Consider the following 17,669-nt stretch of genomic DNA (forward strand, 5'->3'; position numbering starts at 1 on the left):
AATGTTGAGTTGAACTTTGAATATTGAATATAATTTTCTTTCTTTTTTTATAATTTTATACACACTTGCATTTGTTAGAAAAAAAAAACTGATTGATGTGCTTTTGTTGAACTGGTCTAATAATTTGTATATAGATATACATATATATCTATAAAAATACATATATTTATTGAAAAGCCAAATAATCGGTATTCTGATGCTGCCAGAGGGTCGGTCACACTGTCAGTCTCGTTCGAAAACTCGACAAACGAAGGAGTTGCACGTCGTTGTGGTCGCGCCGTCGCATCTTGTTAAGTGCATTTAAACAATTGCAGTCCAATTTTGCGTATACCAAATTAAGTAATTCAAATGCAGGATACAATTTAAATTTGAACACGCTTTCAATTTGGCAACTATTTTTAAATGGACTATTAAAGACAAAGGCACAAAGTTGTCGCCGCCTGCAGGATTGAGATTCTATTGAAATCTGCGCTTTGTCTGTGTGACTCTCCAGTCCATGTGTGTGTGTGTGTTTGTGTGCGAGTACGGCTCTGTGTGTGTGTGTTTTTTGTGTTGGCGGTGTGTCTGTGTTTATGTATATGTGTTTGTTCAGTTGCATATAAGAAGAAGCAGCAGCAGCCGTCGCCGCTGCATCAGCAACCACAACAACAACAAGAAGAAGCACATTACTCACTTGGTGTCATTATTTGTGCTTCCAACAAAATTCTTTTAGGGCGTGTATATGTATGCACATGTGTGTGTGTGTGTCTGTGTACATATAAATACATATTTATATATATAATTAATTTATTACAGTTGAAAGTGCTTGCATTGCCAAAAAAAAACATAAAAAATATATTTATACACATATAAATTCGAGTAAAAATCGAACACAGCAACTTTTTCGCTTCTCGCTCGGTACAAAAAAAAGCAAATAAAAACACAGTAACCAGAAAAAAAGGAAAAATATCGAAAAAACAGAACTGAAAATTTCGGTTAATTTGTAGACTCAACTCGACTCGTATATAAGAAAAAATTCAGTGGGTTGCAAGGCGAACGCAGGCTGAGCAGCAACAACATCGCTTTGGATATCTTCAGCGGAATCAAAGAGCAACTTTCAAGTTGCCCCGAACGCACCCGCGCCCTCTGTCGAACTGTATGGGGCGCGGTATCCACGTCCCTTAGCACAGCGCTAACGGTAGCGGCGAGCATCGAGGCAGGCGACGCCCGCGACGACGGTGGGGGGAGAGGGAGAGGGCGAAGTGGTGGAGGCGGAGGTGGCGCAGGCGGAAGCGGCGCAGCAGCAGCAGTAACAGCAGCTGGCAGCGGCCGCTTTGCAACCATAATGGGCGCAGTCAAATCACGCAACATCAGCAACTCTGATGTGGATCGAGATCGAGATGAGCAGCAGCAGCAGAGCACACAACACTCAGTGATCCGCAATGGTGGGCATCATCATCACAATCAACATCCTCAGCATCATCATCATCTGAATGGTGCGCTGCCCGCTGTTGGCACGCTGCAGAAACAGGATCTTCGCTATGACATCGGCTCCAGTTCGCAATATCAACATGTGCGACAGCCGAGCGTGCGCAGTCGCAGCCAGCTGCCGATGCCCACCACCGATGAACTGGATCGTCGATTTGCCAAAGTATTGGTGAGTTCAATAATCCAATCAAAATTACAGACGTAAAGGATAAGTACACAAACACCCCCACACACACACACACACTCCCTACTCTTTCTCCCTGTCTCTCTTTGTTTCCCTCAATGCATGTGATTGATGAGCTCATCGTGGGTAGCATATGTGTTTCTGTGTGTGTGTGTTCTCGATTAGCCCAGTCGAATTTGTTTTCTATTGATGCACATTGTGGTGTGAAATTGACATTACTTTGGAATGTTAGACAACCGTTGAAATTGCACTCTTAGCAAAAAGAGCAAACGTATAATGACAAATAAAATAATTAACACAGTGCTAATAATAACAAGGTAACACAATATAACGGTTTTTTTTTAGTTTTAGTGTGAAAAGTAATGCGTGCAGTTGTACGTTTGGCACGCATCAGAGTACAGCTGGGTATTGTCTCGTGTCTGCGTTCTCTGTATATTTGCTTATGTATATGAATCTGTCTCTTGCGCTCTCTCTTCCTCTCCCTCTGTCGGCTCGTTCTGTTCTGTTTGTCATGCATATGAAGTGCTGCTCGAGAGCCCAGCTAAAGCAACAACAACAGCAACAGAGCCCAAAACTTAATTAAACAATGGGCGCGCGCTTTTATATTGCCAAAACGAGAAAAAATATATAAAACACAAGTAATAAAATATGTTGCCACATAAAAACCCACTACATACTACAGCAAATGGGTGTGAGCGTGTGTGTGTGACCCAATCCCAGACTAATGCAAATGGCAATTAAAGGCAAATTGATCGATTGTCGCTGCTCTCTTTCCTCACCACTGCTGATGCTGACTCATTTGGGCTGCTGTTTGAGACTTAGTTTATCTGCCGCAAAAAGATAAGAGGAAAAAAAAAAAAAAACGAAATCTTTATATGCGCAGCTCAAGTTCTCACTTATCATTTAGTTGGCAGTCGATGTAATATGAAACTCAGCTCAACGAGCTATTTTTGTTCTTTTACATTTGTAACACTTTGCCTAAAACATATTTGGGGCATAATTATTTCGTAAAGTTGCATGTGACATGTAAATAAAGTTAATTTATTTCATTTATACGTTAAGAAAATTGTTTATGATATTTCTTTAGTAATTCGCTCGGTATATGAAACTCAGCTCAATTATCTACTGAATATCTATTATAAATTGGAATATATTTGATTTTATATATAGTCATCTATATATCATGTATTCGTCCAAAGTTTTAAACATATAAATAAATTATGTATTTACTAAATTTTCGTAGAAAACTGGTTTCATTTCGCTTCAGTTTCTATATACATTTTAGATATTTTGATCGCTTATATATATTGTTCTTTTCCAAGGGTATACAAAACTTCAATTTGCCACAGATAACACTTGTTGATTATTCTAGTTATTTTGTTTACCCCCTTTTATATATATATCTATATTTTTTTTTTTGGCACTGGAAGTGTTTGACTACTTTATTGACTTTAAGTTGTTGTTGTTTTTGCTCCCTTTGTATTTCTCCAAAAAGTTGTTTTGGCATTTCAGTAGCGTTCGTCGGTTTTTGGCCTCGCCTCGAATCGCCATTCCAAAAGGCTTAGGCTAATTTGTGTTTACTTTGGTGGCTGCTATTAAGAGTCTAGAGCATTGAGCACAGAGTATAAAGTCTCTCCAGATACTGCTGCCCTTGCCAAACAAAAAGCGTTTACAATTGAAAGCAATTGTGTTTTTGCTTGATTCATGGTTATAAATAGTTTGCCGCTAATAATTTGCGTTTTATGTCTAATCGGGTGCAGTCGGCGCAGATGTTTCCGGTTAGCTGTGCCACTCCATGTGTGTATGTGTGTGTTTATGTGTGTTTGTTTGTGGGGGTTGATTGAACTTTGTATTTGCATGACTTGTAGACGGCAAATTGACTGAGAGGATCAAGCGGAGCAAACAAATGTCAGCAGCAGTCGCTCTTTGATTAAGAATTATCTCCACTTTGACTCAGATTGATTTCGCTAGATCTGCAGATTTTTAAGGAGTACTGTGAAATCATCGTTGCTGGTCGCATTTATAAATGATGATCAAATATAAATTTGTAGTCCCCATCAAATGAAAATGCATTTAAAAAAACATAAAATAGATTGTCATTGTAAAGACGCCATCATTTTTATGCATTGTCTTTGACTTATGCGTACTGTATTATAATTAATAGTTTGTTAATTTTTTGATTGCATTTTAAGCTCTATAAAAGTTAATAGGCTTAACTCCTACCAGTCTCGCAGTGGTTGCGGTGGTGTTGTGGTGCTTTCTGGCTGTTGTCGAACTAACCACATAAAATCCTCATTAATTTACCAGCTTTCACGGCACACAAAATGACTTTCACTCACTGCTTAATCATCATTGAAGAAGGGTTTCAATAGCAGACGGTCATCATCTCTGTCTAGAATAGATAATAATGAGTATTATGGCTTTGCGGCTAATGGCATTTGCGGTGGCTGACAAACCGTCAGTCTTGAAAAAACCACAGCTGTTGTCTTGTTGTTTTTTATTGTTGAATTAATACTCATTGTTTTTACATGTTGTAAGTCAGTCAGCGTTTTGATGACTATTTCATCGTTTGGCCATTTGCTCGTCTTTATCTAATGACTGCAAAATGAACAAGAAGAACCAAATGAGAAAGAGGCACAGATGATTACAAATACATAATGTGTGTGCATAGTATTTATCTATTCTGTATATATACATCATATGTATATAGCCGTCATTTGTTTATCGTTGCGATGCAACTTCCTTGGCGGTCCCTTGTAGGGTTAGCACTCGCTATTTGCGGTCTGCAAAAAAAAAGAAGAAAATGTAAAGAAAAAACTCATTGCATCTGTTCTTATGCTCATAAAAACACAGTAAACGAGCATAGACTCAATGTGAACTGATGTAAGACCAAGAAAGAAACAGGTCGTCTATTACTCATAAATTACATTTGTACTTTGTTCAGCATCTGTGGCTTCGATTTTATAATAGTGCTTTTGCAGATTGCAAAAAATGTTCTTTGATTTTCTAACAACTTAAATGCAGTTTTTATGTTCTTACATAAGCCATTTTATTATGGCAGCTAAGCACATTTATAAACAAGGCTATTACAACGGTTTAATTATAGTCAGTTCTGTACTCAGTCTGCTTAGAATTTGTATAAACAAACTCGAAACTTGTTTTGCTAAAATATAATTTACAATAACTTATTAAATGTTATTAGGATTTTAACAATGCTTAAGTTATAATCCAAAGCCTTTCAAAAACTAGTTTCAATGTGAATTAGATTTACAATTGTGTCTTGTCATATCGGAAGAGTTCTCATACAGTGATAATTCAACTGCATCTCAGTCGCATTTGCGGTAGCAAAATGTTAATTAAATCATTTTTCACATGCCATGTTTTTCACAGTCAATTTACACGAATCTTGCCAGTCTTTCTTTTAGTTGTGTGTTAATTAAGCTTAAACAATTGCTTCATTGACATGCAATTTTCTTATTGTTTGTTTTGGTTATTATTTTCCTTGTTTGTTTATTTATGTAATTTGCTTTGCGGAACGTGTTGAATTTTACATTTTTCATGATCGCATTTCACATAACTGGAAAAATGCAATTGAAAATTATTGCAATATTTATAGATTACTTAAAGCGATGATGTTTATTTATTTTGATGTGCTTGGTAGTACTCCTTTTGTAAACACTGTGTTTGGGGTTGCCCTTGCCCTTGCCTCTGCCCCTGCCCCTACCCCTGCCCTGATCGCAGTCCAATGTCGCATCGCCCAGTCACCTTTTACATTTCTCGTCCACTCCTCCCCGAAGCTGTCCCCTCGCTGTCTGGGCCCCTTAACGTTGAGTGATTTGCCTCGACGCGCTTTTTAAACAACAAACAATATAAATATACGATTGTGTATACTTTGGAATAATAAATGACAAAGCCTCTCTTCCCCCCTCTCTCTCTCTCTCTCTCTCTCTCTCTGTTTGTCTCTTTCATTAGTGTACATGGTCGCTCAATATTTATGCCAGAGCAGGCAAGTAAAAAATAAAAATGTTTTTCTATATAAATTGGTCGACAACATATAATAATAATCCGAGTGCCTGACCGTCGCACCGGATACGCATTTTAAAATTTTGTCCCATGAATATGTGTGTTGGTATATATATATATATATATATATATGTGTGTGTGTGTGTTTGTATAATTTGGAGTCACTGGTATCCCCTTTGAAAATCCCCATCTGCGCTCTTGTCAGATGAGTAAGCGCCTTGTGTGTTATATTCAATTTAGAAGCCGTTCGTAATTTTCCTCGTACTTATTGATGACTGTACCTATATGATTGCAATCAAAGTCGCAACATTGCATTCCTGATATAGATATATAAAATAAAGATAAGTCAATGATAAGATTATGAAATGCAGACCCTAAACTTGTCTTATAAATAACTACTCAGATGCACATATGCATTTATGTATTTATATATAACAATATTGGTTTATCAAATACAGTTATATATATATACATATTATTTGCAACGTTTCCTATTACTCAATTCATTTTGTAGTAGAGGGCAGGGCATGATTCATTGAATGATTTTGCATACGCATGTTCCATTTGTAAACAGATTGAATGCTGAGTAATCTAAAAATAGTTCACAAGCCGGAAAGTATGTATATATAGTAAATATTTAATTACTAAATCGTACAGTGCTTACTGATAAATAAATATATATATATATATATATATATATATCAACCGCGTCATTTAATATTTTCTTTTTCTTCTCACTTTGACATTGCTAGAATTGAAGGTTTTTCTATTTGTTGTATGTGTTTTTCATTCTTATTCACATCCTCACTAAAGGTCTCTTTCTCTTGTCATTCACACACACACACGCACACCCTTTCCTGCGTCGTGTGTTGGCACCTAATTAGAAGTTGCTTGCAGCTGCACCCAAATTAAAGTCACGTAAGCTTATTTGCTGATTTTATTATGGTCGGCATTCTTCGTTAAATTTTCAATATACAATGTACATAAACTTTGTTCAGCAATTCCATCACACTTGGCTGGCGATTGGGGGAGAAGAGAGGTGTTCTCTGATTGATGTTCTTGGTTGAGTGAGTTTTGGGCTCATAAACCCATCCGTTGCGAGTCACGCTGCTCCGTGCATCAATCAGTTAGCGCTTTTGTTGGCCAAATGCAAATATGGCCAATAGCAAAATTTCGTTGATTGTTGTTGTTCAACAGGTGCAGCAGGTGTGCATTTTATGCCACGTTATTTCTAGGTTTACTTTAGTTTTGACTAAACAATGGAAATGCAGCAGACCTTTTATACAAAAGCGATCTTTACAAGTTTTAGTATAGGCTAAGAGATATCAATATCTTGGCTACTTTCCAATATTGAATACTTTCATTTGTATCTTTGATTTATAAATAGATAACAGTCTTAAGATTGGGTTACAAAGAAATTGAATTCCTGCTCTTTGTTTATCTGTCTGTCAGAGCATCGACTTGCATTATCTGTCTGAAGTAGATAATGATTTATTTCCTCAGTTTGTTATATTGGCCTATTCTCTGTGCGGATTTCGTTCTTAATCAGTAAACAAAAACGATGATTGCAATGTGACTGGCTTTTCTCAGATCAAATCTTTAAATCGCCAAACTCTTTTTGTCGGCCCATCAAATTAAATGGCACACATTGTTTGTTTTCTATGAACTTGAGTTGCTGGTGGAATTGGGCCACTTGCTGGCTACTTAAAACCTACTTACTTTCCAGTATACCTTTTGCCCATTTTATAATGCGATTAGTTTAACGGCCATTTGCTAATGGTTTTTAGCTGTTATGGCCATTACTCACTTTTGTTTATGTTTATTTCTTTTCACGCAGGCTTCAATGGACCTGCCACCGGACAAAGCAAAGCTGTTGCGCAATTACGATGACGAGAAGAAGTGGGACATGATATGCGATCAAGTAAGTGGACATTATAATTTCATATTTAACTGCCTAAACCGGAGGTCCAACCAAGCACCCCCATCCCCACTCCCCACTCCCCTCCTCCTCCTCCTCCTCCCCCCACTCTCTTTCTCTCTCTGCTTTTACACATAGCTGTCAAATGGTTGCGCGTTTTTTTTTATCATAAATGTTCAGGCCGCAACTTCCTGTTTATGGCAAACGCAGAAATTTTGCAGATTAAATGTGGCCAAGCAACAATTTGAGGACAACCGGGATTCCCCTTCCGCTGCTGAAGTGGAGGCTAACGCCTAAAATGTAATCTATGCATATAATTATTATTATTGGGGAAGCTGCACCGCGACCCATTTGATCTATTGTGCCCCTTTCTGAGCTTATAGCTCCTCCATCAGCCCCAACTCCCGTACGAACGTAAGGATCTTTGTTGGGTTGAGGTCTTCTATGTCTTTGCAATTCAAGACATGCGCCCCTAGGATGCTGTTTCTTCTAGCTAAGGCGACACGTTCTGCCAGGATGTGCATCGAGGATTCCTTCTCTCTTTCACAAAACCTGCAGAGATCGCTACTGTATATACCCAATTTTGTCAGGTGACTCCTTAGTCTACAGTGTCCTGTAAGTGTCCTAAGGCTGTTCTTTCCCATGGTTATAATCTGTTTAAATCGAACAAGATTATAACCACCTAGGAGACATCTGGCTTGTCGGAGTCCTACTGTCTCCGACCAGCTCTGTTGCCATCTCTGCCTCTCCTGGTTTATAAGTTATGTGAGCTACCCTAAACCTCTTGTGTCCTCTTATATCTTGATAGATCTAAAATAAATTTTAATCGGTTTTTTTTTTATCTGCTTCTTGAGTAATTGTACTTGAAGCAGTTCCTAGTTGTTATCAACCGAGATCGATTATCTTACAATATATATGCATAATAAAGTAATCAGTCTGCAAAGAAAGTAATCACATTGGTAGATCAAAATCTCTTCGACTCCACACACTTAAGGCAGCAGAAATTTGAGAAACTGTCGACCTGTTTCTCAGAAACTCATTAGAAATAAACATCATTTATAATGGCCTTTTTGGTCTGACATGTGAACTGAGAAGACACTTTGCTCCTCTGCACTTAGGATTGCTATCTGTGTGCAATTTATCTCTGAGCTAAGCTAAACCCGTATGAACCTCACATTAGACATTTGATATCTCTATATATATATATATATGTATGTATGTATGTATGTTTATATATATTGTGTATCATTATTCAGTGCGTGCTCAACACTCTGTTTTTGTGTGTTGTCGCTTGTCGTTTGATGCTTGTAAAAGTGGCAAAATGAATCCAATTTTAAAACGATTTCGGCGCATGTAGAATTCAAATTGATGTCGAACAATGGCCGCGTCTGCTGACATTAAAAACACCATAAAACATTTCGGTATTATAATATTGAGCCAGTCGTCAACTGATGGGCGATGTTGTGGAGCATGATGATGGCTACATGTGTATAAGCCCATGTCTACAAATCCACATTGCGTGCCGTGTCTTTTGGGCAGTTATGACGAAACTATTAGCGTGTGCGACAGACCATGTCTTGGTTGGGTTCTGTGTTCGGTTCGGTTTGGTTCTGCTGAGGCTGATCAGAGTTTTAAACTGGGTCACTGAATTTTCAAGAGCTGCGCCTAGAAAATGATTCGCCATTGGCACAGGAAAGACACGATTTAAGCAGAGTCGATGAATGCAGTAGTCGAGGGTGACTGCATGTTACTCAGTAGCCAGAGCTCTTGAATATCCTTTAAGATGCATTATTATTGACGGATCTAGTTAGATACATTGTACCCTCTTCCATCAACCCAGATTCTTGCGCGGATTCAGGAATGTTTTTTTTCGGTTTGAGCATTTCTATGTCTTCTCTGAGCTTAAGACATGTTGCAATAGGATATTGCATATTGCCACAAAACGGGCAGATTTTCGCTACTGAACTGGTTTAACTGGGTGACTGTTTAGTCTACAGTTGAGTCTATTCTTGCTAAGAACACATTTCGTATGATTCGTATGTGTGAATTAAATTAGAAGTCTTAATAAATATACCTATGCATTATACCCTTTTCGCATATAACAATAGGTATATGCATAGCAAACATTACAAAGATCTCGTCGCAGTCGCAGTCGTGTTTTTGTTTTTCTATTTTGTTTGCTGGTGGGTTCCTTAACCGCCTGCATGCCAACAGACCTGTTTTCTATAATTCAGGCACTTCTTGAATGAAAACGCAGCCCACAAACAATGGAGTTAGCCTCCGCGCTGACGAGGACTCCAGCTGAAACTTTAGCTGCAGCCAATCCCAAGCTATCCAAGCAATTCAATCCATTCGCGTCCGCACCACTCTGCACCACCACAGCACTGCACAGCGGTTCACAGTGACAAAATGCAAATTATTATGACTGCGATAAACTGCAGTTTTTAATCGCTGGTGCTGCTGCTTGGACGCCCCATACCTGGTTAAAAATATGTATATATATATATATATCTTTTTCTATTTATGCCGTCGCAGTCTTTATGGTGGTGTTCGACTAGGAAAAGAATGAAACTGGTTTTTTTACTTTAGCGACTTGCACAGGCCAAGCACCAAAAACCCACACATAGTTTTAGTTGTAGTCATACGTTGCTGCCACTGCTGCTGTTGTTGTTGTTGCTGTTGTTGCGGCATGTTGTTGGCATAGTAAAAAGCCAAAAACAAGTATACCACGCTTCATGCTTAAGAAAAAAATGTTTAAAGTTAGGCAAGCAATCGATGCTTATATGATCATTGTGGTCTTGAGCGATCCAGCAGGGTGGGTAAAGAGAGAGGCACGGAGGGGGAGAGAGCAGGGCTGTTTACCGTAAACATCGTACACAAATATGCAGTTGCGAGGAAAACAACAAAATTCAACAACAACAACAACGCCGCAACTTAACAACACCCAAAGCAAAACAAAAGTAAAAGCCGCTAAGTTAGTGTTAATGCATGATGGGGCATTAGTTTCTTTTGGCCGCCGTCCAACACAGCTTTTTTTTTTTGGTTAGTCAATACCAAAGCTGTCGATTGCAACAGTTTATCGCCGTTAATTAATAGTCTTTAATAACACCAAAAACAAGTGGGAAGTAATATATAACGCTATAGTCCATAACGCTGCCTATGACTTATTTTCATCACGCTGCATACGACTTATTTTAATCAGTCAAAGAGCTAAGATTCTTTTTAATATTTGTAAAAATATTGAAGATCATTTAGGAATATTTGTATATTTTTGTAGAGGCGAAACTCGGCAATCGGCGGAATCTGATCACTATATCATATAGCTGGTATAGGAATGAACGATCGAAAGCAGTGTTTTCCTCTTTCACAGGAACAATCGGTCGCTTTACTAAATCTATAGTAAAATTTTTACTTATAATACCATAAACTTTAGTATTTTATTCGATGCATTCAAATTGTTACTTAAGAAAATGTCTCTGTTTACTAATTTACAGGAAATGGTGCAGGCGAAGGATCCACCCTCACATTACTTGAGCAAATTGCGGACATATTTGGATCCAAAGGCATCGCGTAGTCATCGGGTAAGTTGGAGGAAATTGGAGCCACTTGGCTGGCTGTCTGACTTAAGTGTTGAAAGTTGGTGGTGCGTATATAGCTATAACTAACTTGTCTTCAAGTGCGCCTTACCCAACGAGCTCTTCCTGTGTATGCATATATAACATCCATAAGTAGCTGTAGTTGTACTCTTGTAGTTGACTGTAGTTGGGTCTGTGGTGTGTGGTGCGTTTGTCTGTCTGACTCTCATTTTGTTGTGGTTGTTGTCGCAATTTTTATCGACTATTGCAACTATATAAAATAAACTATGTAATGCCTATCTAAATTATAATGCAAATCTATTAATTGTTCCGTTATTAATGTGTTAACTTCAATTTCTCTACTCACAACACTGACAACACCGACACAAAAACACAACACACACACACTCACCCATCCTACCACACATCGATACTATGTTCACCCTTTCCCCCCCGCTCATTGCTGACTCATTTTCCTGCACCGCGCACAATCAATCAACCTCAACCAATCAATCATTAATTATTATGTCCTGCGCTCTCATCGTCCTGTGTTCCATCATCCCAACACGAATTTCCTTTCTCTCTCTCTCTCTCTCTTTGTACACTTACAGCTTTACCTCTTCTACTTTCTTTGTCAGAAACGTAAGATGGTAGGCGAATCGACATCCACTCAGGTGCTGCGGGATCTCGAGATCTCGCTGCGCACCAATCACATCGAGTGGGTCAAAGAGTTTCTCGACGATACCAATCAGGGCCTCGATGCTCTTGTCGATTATCTCTGTTTTCGCCTCCAAATGATGCGACACGAGCAGCGTCTCCAGGACGCTCTCTGCGCATCCGAGGAGCGTTTAAATGTTACCAGCGGGCTCGATTCCGGCGAGGTGGTGCTGAGCAACAGCTCATTGAGTCCGGGCGGCGTTGGCGGCACTGCCAATCACAATAATGTCTCTCTATTGCTGGACAGCTCGCGACAGCCAGGTGCCGCACATGGCAATCACTCGCATTCCTATAGCTTTGTGCGACCCACCGAGGTCCTGGACAGTCCCAGCCTGAAGCGTCGCTCGCGGCACATTGCCAAATTGAATATGGGTGCGGCCACAGATGATATACACGTGTCCATAATGTGCCTGCGTGCGATCATGAACAATAAGTATGGCTTCAATATGGTCATCCAGCATCGGGAGGCTATCAACTGCATCGCTCTGAGTCTGATACACAAATCTCTGCGCACTAAGGCGCTGGTGCTGGAGTTGCTGGCGGCCATTTGTTTGGTGAAGGGCGGACACGAGATCATCCTGGGCTCGTTCGATAATTTCAAGGATGTGTGCCAGGAGCAGCGGCGCTTCCAAACGCTCATGGAGTACTTCATGAACTTTGAGGCCTTCAACATTGACTTCATGGTCGCCTGCATGCAGTTCATGAACATTGTTGTGCACTCCGTCGAGGATATGAACTATCGCGTCCACTTGCAATACGAGTTTACGGCCCTGGGTCTTGACAAGTATTTGGAGCGCATTCGCCTCACCGAGTCCGAGGAGCTTAAGGTGCAAATTTCCGCCTATCTCGATAATGTTTTCGATGTGGCTGCCCTGATGGAGGATTCGGAAACGAAAACATCGGCACTGGAGCGTGTCCAAGAGCTGGAGGATCAGCTGGAGCGTGAAATTGATCGCAACTCGGAGTTTCTCTACAAATTTGCCGAGCTGGAGACGGAGAATCTGACCCTCAAAGCGGAGCGCGAGCAGCTGGCTGTGATGCGACAACAGCTGGAGGAGCAACTAAATGCGCTGCAGCGCATGTTGCAACAAAACGAACAGGAGCTCAAGAAGCGCGATACACTGCTGCACAACAAGAACCTGGAGCTGCAAACTCTTTCGCGTTCCCTGCCACGTTCCGCGTCCAGCGGCGATGGTTCCCTGGTGAATGGCAGCCTGTTGACGGGCTCAACAGGTGGCACAATCTCGCCGCCACCACCACCGCCGCCACCGATGCCAGCAGCAACAGCAGCACCACCACCGCCGCCACCACCAGCGCCACCTGCACCGCCACCGCCGCCTATGATGCCCGGTCTGAGTCCACTGGTCAGCCCAAATGGCAGCATCACTTCCACAGTACCCTCGCCGCCACATGCGCCGTCCATGCTCAGCTCGTTCCAGCCACCGCCGCCGCCAGTGGCCGGCTTCATGCCAGCCCCTGATGGTGCTATGACCATCAAGCGCAAGGTGCCCACCAAATACAAGCTGCCCACACTTAATTGGATAGCACTCAAGCCGAATCAGGTGAGCAGCAGAACGATTAGCTGGACTATTATCAAACGATGACAACAATTATTAAGATTAAAATTGTTTCAGATCTTATTAATTCTATATAAATCTACTTTATCAAAATTATGTGTTTTGTTTCGCTCCTCTTACGATAGGTGCGTGGCACTATTTTCAATGAGCTGGACGACGAGAAGATCTTCAAGCAAATTGACTTTAATGAGTTCGAGGAGCGCTTCAAAATTGGCATTGGTGGTGGCCTGCATAATGGCAGCAATGGCACCGAGGTGGATGGCACCCTGTCAACCTATCCCAGTAAACGTTTCAAGAAGCCCGATAATGTGTCGCTGCTGGAGCACACGAGGTTAAGAAACATAGGTAATGAATCCACACAGATATGTTATCCAATAGAACTTTAATAATATCATTGTTATATGCGATTTTAAGCAATCTCACGTCGTAAACTGGGCATGCCCATTGACGATGTTGTCGCCGCCATACATAGTTTGGATTTGAAGAAGCTATCGCTGGAGAATGTCGAGCTGCTGCAAAAGATGGTGCCCACCGATGCGGAGGTCAAGGCCTACAAGGAGTACATAATTGAGCGCAAGGATCAACAGCTGCTCACCGAGGAGGACAAATTCATGTTGCAATTGTCGCGCGTCGAACGCATCTCCTCCAAGCTGGCCATTATGAACTACATGGGCAACTTTGTCGATAGCGTGCATCTCATTAGTCCAGTAAGTAAAGTTGAGCTGAGTTAAGCTTTGGTTATTTTTCAACTCTCTTCTCATAACTCCCACAGCAAGTACTATCGATTGCCAGTGCCTCCAACTCTTTGAAGCAATCGCGCAAGTTCAAAGCTGTGCTGGAAATTGTGCTGGCCTTTGGTAACTATCTCAATAGCAACAAGCGTGGTCCTGCCTATGGCTTCAAACTGCAGTCGCTGGACACACTGATTGACACAAAGTCTACTGATAAGCGCTCGTCGCTGCTGCACTATATTGTGGCCACCATAAGGGCGAAATTTCCGGAACTGCTGAGCTTTGAGTGCGAACTGTATGGCACGGATAAGGCGGCATCTGTGTCGCTGGAGAACGTTGTGGCCGATGTGCAGGAACTGGATAAGGGCATGGATCTGGTGCGCAAGGAGGCCGATCTGCGTGTTAAGGGCACACAGACGCACATCTTGCGGGATTTCCTCAACAACAGCGAGGATAAGCTGAAGAAGATCAAGAGCGATCTGCGGATGGCGCAGGATGCGTTCAAAGAGTGTGTCGAATACTTTGGCGACTCGTCCCGCAATGCAGATGCGGCTGCCTTCTTTGCGTTAATTGTGCGCTTTACGCGCGCCTTTAAGGTAAGCAAACGTTTGTCTATTTGACTTGCATTAATTAATTGCTGTTTGTATTTGAATTGTAGCAACTCGACCAGGAGAACGAACAACGTCGTCGACTGGAACAGGCAGCCGCATTGGCTGCATCGAAAAAGGAGAGCGATCAGGTTATGATGCGCAACAAGTTCAATCAGAAGAAGCAACAGGTGAGTGGATGTCTGAAGGCCGACCAGATTGCTACATCCTTGAAGCTTGTTTCATTCATTTGATTTGATCCTGTTGTGCTCTGTAAAACTCTGTAACCTGTTATGCTTTTGATTTATGCAGCAAATACATTGCCTGCTTGACTTTGCCAAGCAGCATACCACTGTGGATATGTCTTCCTAGTAGTATAACCCCAAGGTTATTTGGCTAACACACACACACACTCTAGTAATACTCAATTGGGGCGGGAAGGCCTTCGGTGCGGGCGAATTTCAATCCAGCACAACTAAAACCAATACCAAAAGCAACCACCTACAACCAATATCATCAACACCACCACCACCACCACCATCACCACTACCACGACCACCAACACAATCCACTAGCTTCTAGTCGTGTACATTGGGGCGGCATGTGACGGAAGTTGTTTGTGTGTGTTAAATATCATATAGCGTAAGTCGCTTGGCTTGTGTGCAACAATGTTTCTAACAAACAAACAATTGGTCTGCTTCCTTATGCTAATCCCGTTGTCATGTTTCTGTCTACTAACCCAAATCCCCTATGAGCTCACTACTTAACAAATCACATACCGAAAGCATATAAAAATAAAATGTATATCTGTATATTGTGTACACAATTTGATTGAATATAGACTGATGAGTAATGTATTTGTGCATGTTTGAGAACCTATTAAAAATACATTTAAAAACATTTAAACAATAATTATAATTTTTTTTTTAGTTTGGCTTACACAATAATTTATAATGTACATAAAAAGGGCACTTGTGATCAAAATTATAGTAAAGGGCTTTAGTTATAGTCTAAATTATTGATAATCTCCAGGCTTTACTAAGAAAATTGCTAAACTAATGTTATGCTAAGCCATTTTCCGGTGATTGGTCTCTAATCTCTCTAATTGAAAAATGTTTCTCCTCTGTTTTCGTTGCACTTTGTTGTCGAACAGTTGCCTACAAACTGCGCACTTTCCTTGCAGGATGCCGTCATCAACGAGCTGAAGAGCAAAACGCATTCGGTGCGCGAGAAGAAACTGTTGCAACAGGACGAGGTTTACAATGGTGCACTGGAGGACATACTGCTGGGGCTGAAGAGCGAGCCGTATCGCAGGGCGGACGCTGTGAGACGCTCTCAACGCCGACGCATTGACAATAATCGGTTGTCACGCACGCTGGAAGAGATGGATTGCTAGACTAGAAATAGATCCCAGCTGGCTGGCTGACTGTGAAAATGGGGCGTGGGCAAAGGCAAAAATCAAAATTCAAATGCGAAACGAAAAACGAAGCTGCAAACTGCAATATGTGATTGGGCGATTAAATTGTTTAGACACACACACAAACACTCACACATACACATTCCCGTCCCCTCTACCTTAAATACCCTTGTGTTTTCCTATTCGAATATATATATAGATATATATATATATATTTCTCGTTTATATTTTGCTTAACAAGCCAAAATAGTATCTCAAAATTTGCAGTACTATTGAATCTCACTTTAATTTGACATATTCCATCAATCGCCAAAAATTTGTAGAATTGCGTTTTATTTTTTGGTTGCATATCGATAATAAGTTACAAGTTTACAAAATTTTACATTGTATTTATCAACGTTTTATTGTTAAATTAAAAGTGTGTAAATATATGTATGCATATATATATTTTGTAATCATTATTTTCTTGTATAAGTTTTAAACCAAATTGGAGTTTTTATTTTTGCATCCGAGATGGCAAAAAAGTTTTTAATAAATCTGCACCAATTTTGTATTTACACATTACACATTTCGCACACACTACTGCTTAGACGAAAAATATTATTGCAATAATAAAAAACTCGAATAGAAGCGCCAAATATTGCAAGCAACATGAACAATTTATGTACACGAATACAATTTTCTTAGAAAGTTTTTTAAAAATATACACGAAAACAATTGAAAAAATAAACATTTTATAACATTTTATGTAGATTTTGTATACAACATGCATATTATAGCTATGCAATTTATGAGCCAATTTATTCTCACAAGCCACGAAATTTTGACGAAGACTGATATGGAGCAGTTAATATAGAAAAACAATACAGCAAAATACACATATACATTTATACATACTTACATACATTATACAATTATTAAACAAAAAAGCTTTGTAACGATCTTTTTCATACAGACGACTAGTGTCTTTCCTTTTATTAAAACTTAACGAATTTAGTTGAACTTTAAGCACACAAAAATGTACTGCGAGAAATACATAAATATACATATACATATATATGTGGTGCCATTGGCATGAATGGCATGGTCCTTATGCATATCATTTCGTAACATTGTTTTTCTTATTTGCAAAAACAAAAAAACAAATAAAGGAAGTGAAACGAACATGAGGGCGAAAAGTTGAATAAACTAGCACGCTGCATTGTTAGTTTTAAATATTGTGTTATTTAATTTGATAAGAAACCAGCTTGGTATACGAACAAGAATTAGACAAACAGATGCCGCATTTGATATATAGATATACATACACACACACATACATATTTATATGAACACTTTAACTATTTTAAATAAATTATTAACCAAATAAACTAGCCAAAAGACATAACTATTGCTTTTTATTAACGCCCTCGAAATTCGGTGTATTTTAACGGCTTTTATAGCTGTTAAGCTTACAGTTGATCTGTGAGACTG

At 40.0% G+C, this 17,669-nt stretch overlaps 1 protein-coding gene across 6 annotated transcripts; it reads left to right on the forward strand.

The window, feature by feature from the left end:
• The first annotated feature begins 985 nt into the window (after nucleotides 1-985).
• Nucleotides 986-17,583, forward strand: LOC6557062 (formin-like protein). 6 transcript variants are annotated; one of them, XM_032743517.2, is made up of 9 exons: nucleotides 986-1,636; nucleotides 7,512-7,595; nucleotides 11,087-11,173; nucleotides 11,779-13,446; nucleotides 13,587-13,806; nucleotides 13,876-14,168; nucleotides 14,234-14,788; nucleotides 14,851-14,970; nucleotides 15,933-17,583. In XM_032743517.2, exons 1-9 carry the CDS (start codon nucleotides 1,325-1,327, stop codon nucleotides 16,173-16,175), a joined length of 3,582 nt encoding a protein of 1,193 aa, XP_032599408.1. In that variant the 5' UTR covers nucleotides 986-1,324; the 3' UTR covers nucleotides 16,176-17,583. The 6 variants fall into 6 exon arrangements, with proteins under 6 accessions (XP_032599408.1, XP_032599410.1, XP_043071642.1 ...); XM_032743519.2 differs by having other exon boundaries at nucleotides 11,806-13,446; XM_043215707.1 differs by lacking the exon at nucleotides 15,933-17,583 and adding an exon at nucleotides 15,092-15,418 and having other exon boundaries at nucleotides 1,268-1,636.
• The last annotated feature ends 86 nt before the right edge of the window (nucleotides 17,584-17,669 follow it).

The sequence above is a fragment of the Drosophila grimshawi genome, unplaced genomic scaffold (assembly GCF_018153295.1).
Source record: "Drosophila grimshawi isolate 15287-2541.00 unplaced genomic scaffold, ASM1815329v1 contig_44, whole genome shotgun sequence".
Classification (NCBI taxonomy): Eukaryota; Metazoa; Arthropoda; class Insecta; order Diptera; family Drosophilidae; genus Drosophila; species Drosophila grimshawi.

Excerpts from the sequence above, each read along its gene's own strand:
- LOC6557062 (XM_032743517.2), top strand. The coding sequence starts at position 1,325 with ATGGGCGCAGTCAAATCACGCAACATCAGCAACTCTGATGTGGATCGA. Across the intron at positions 7,596-11,086 it reads GGGACATGATATGCGATCAA|GAAATGGTGCAGGCGAAGGA; the intron begins GTAAGTGGACAT and ends ACTAATTTACAG. Across the intron at positions 14,169-14,233 it reads GCGTGCATCTCATTAGTCCA|CAAGTACTATCGATTGCCAG; the intron begins GTAAGTAAAGTT and ends TAACTCCCACAG.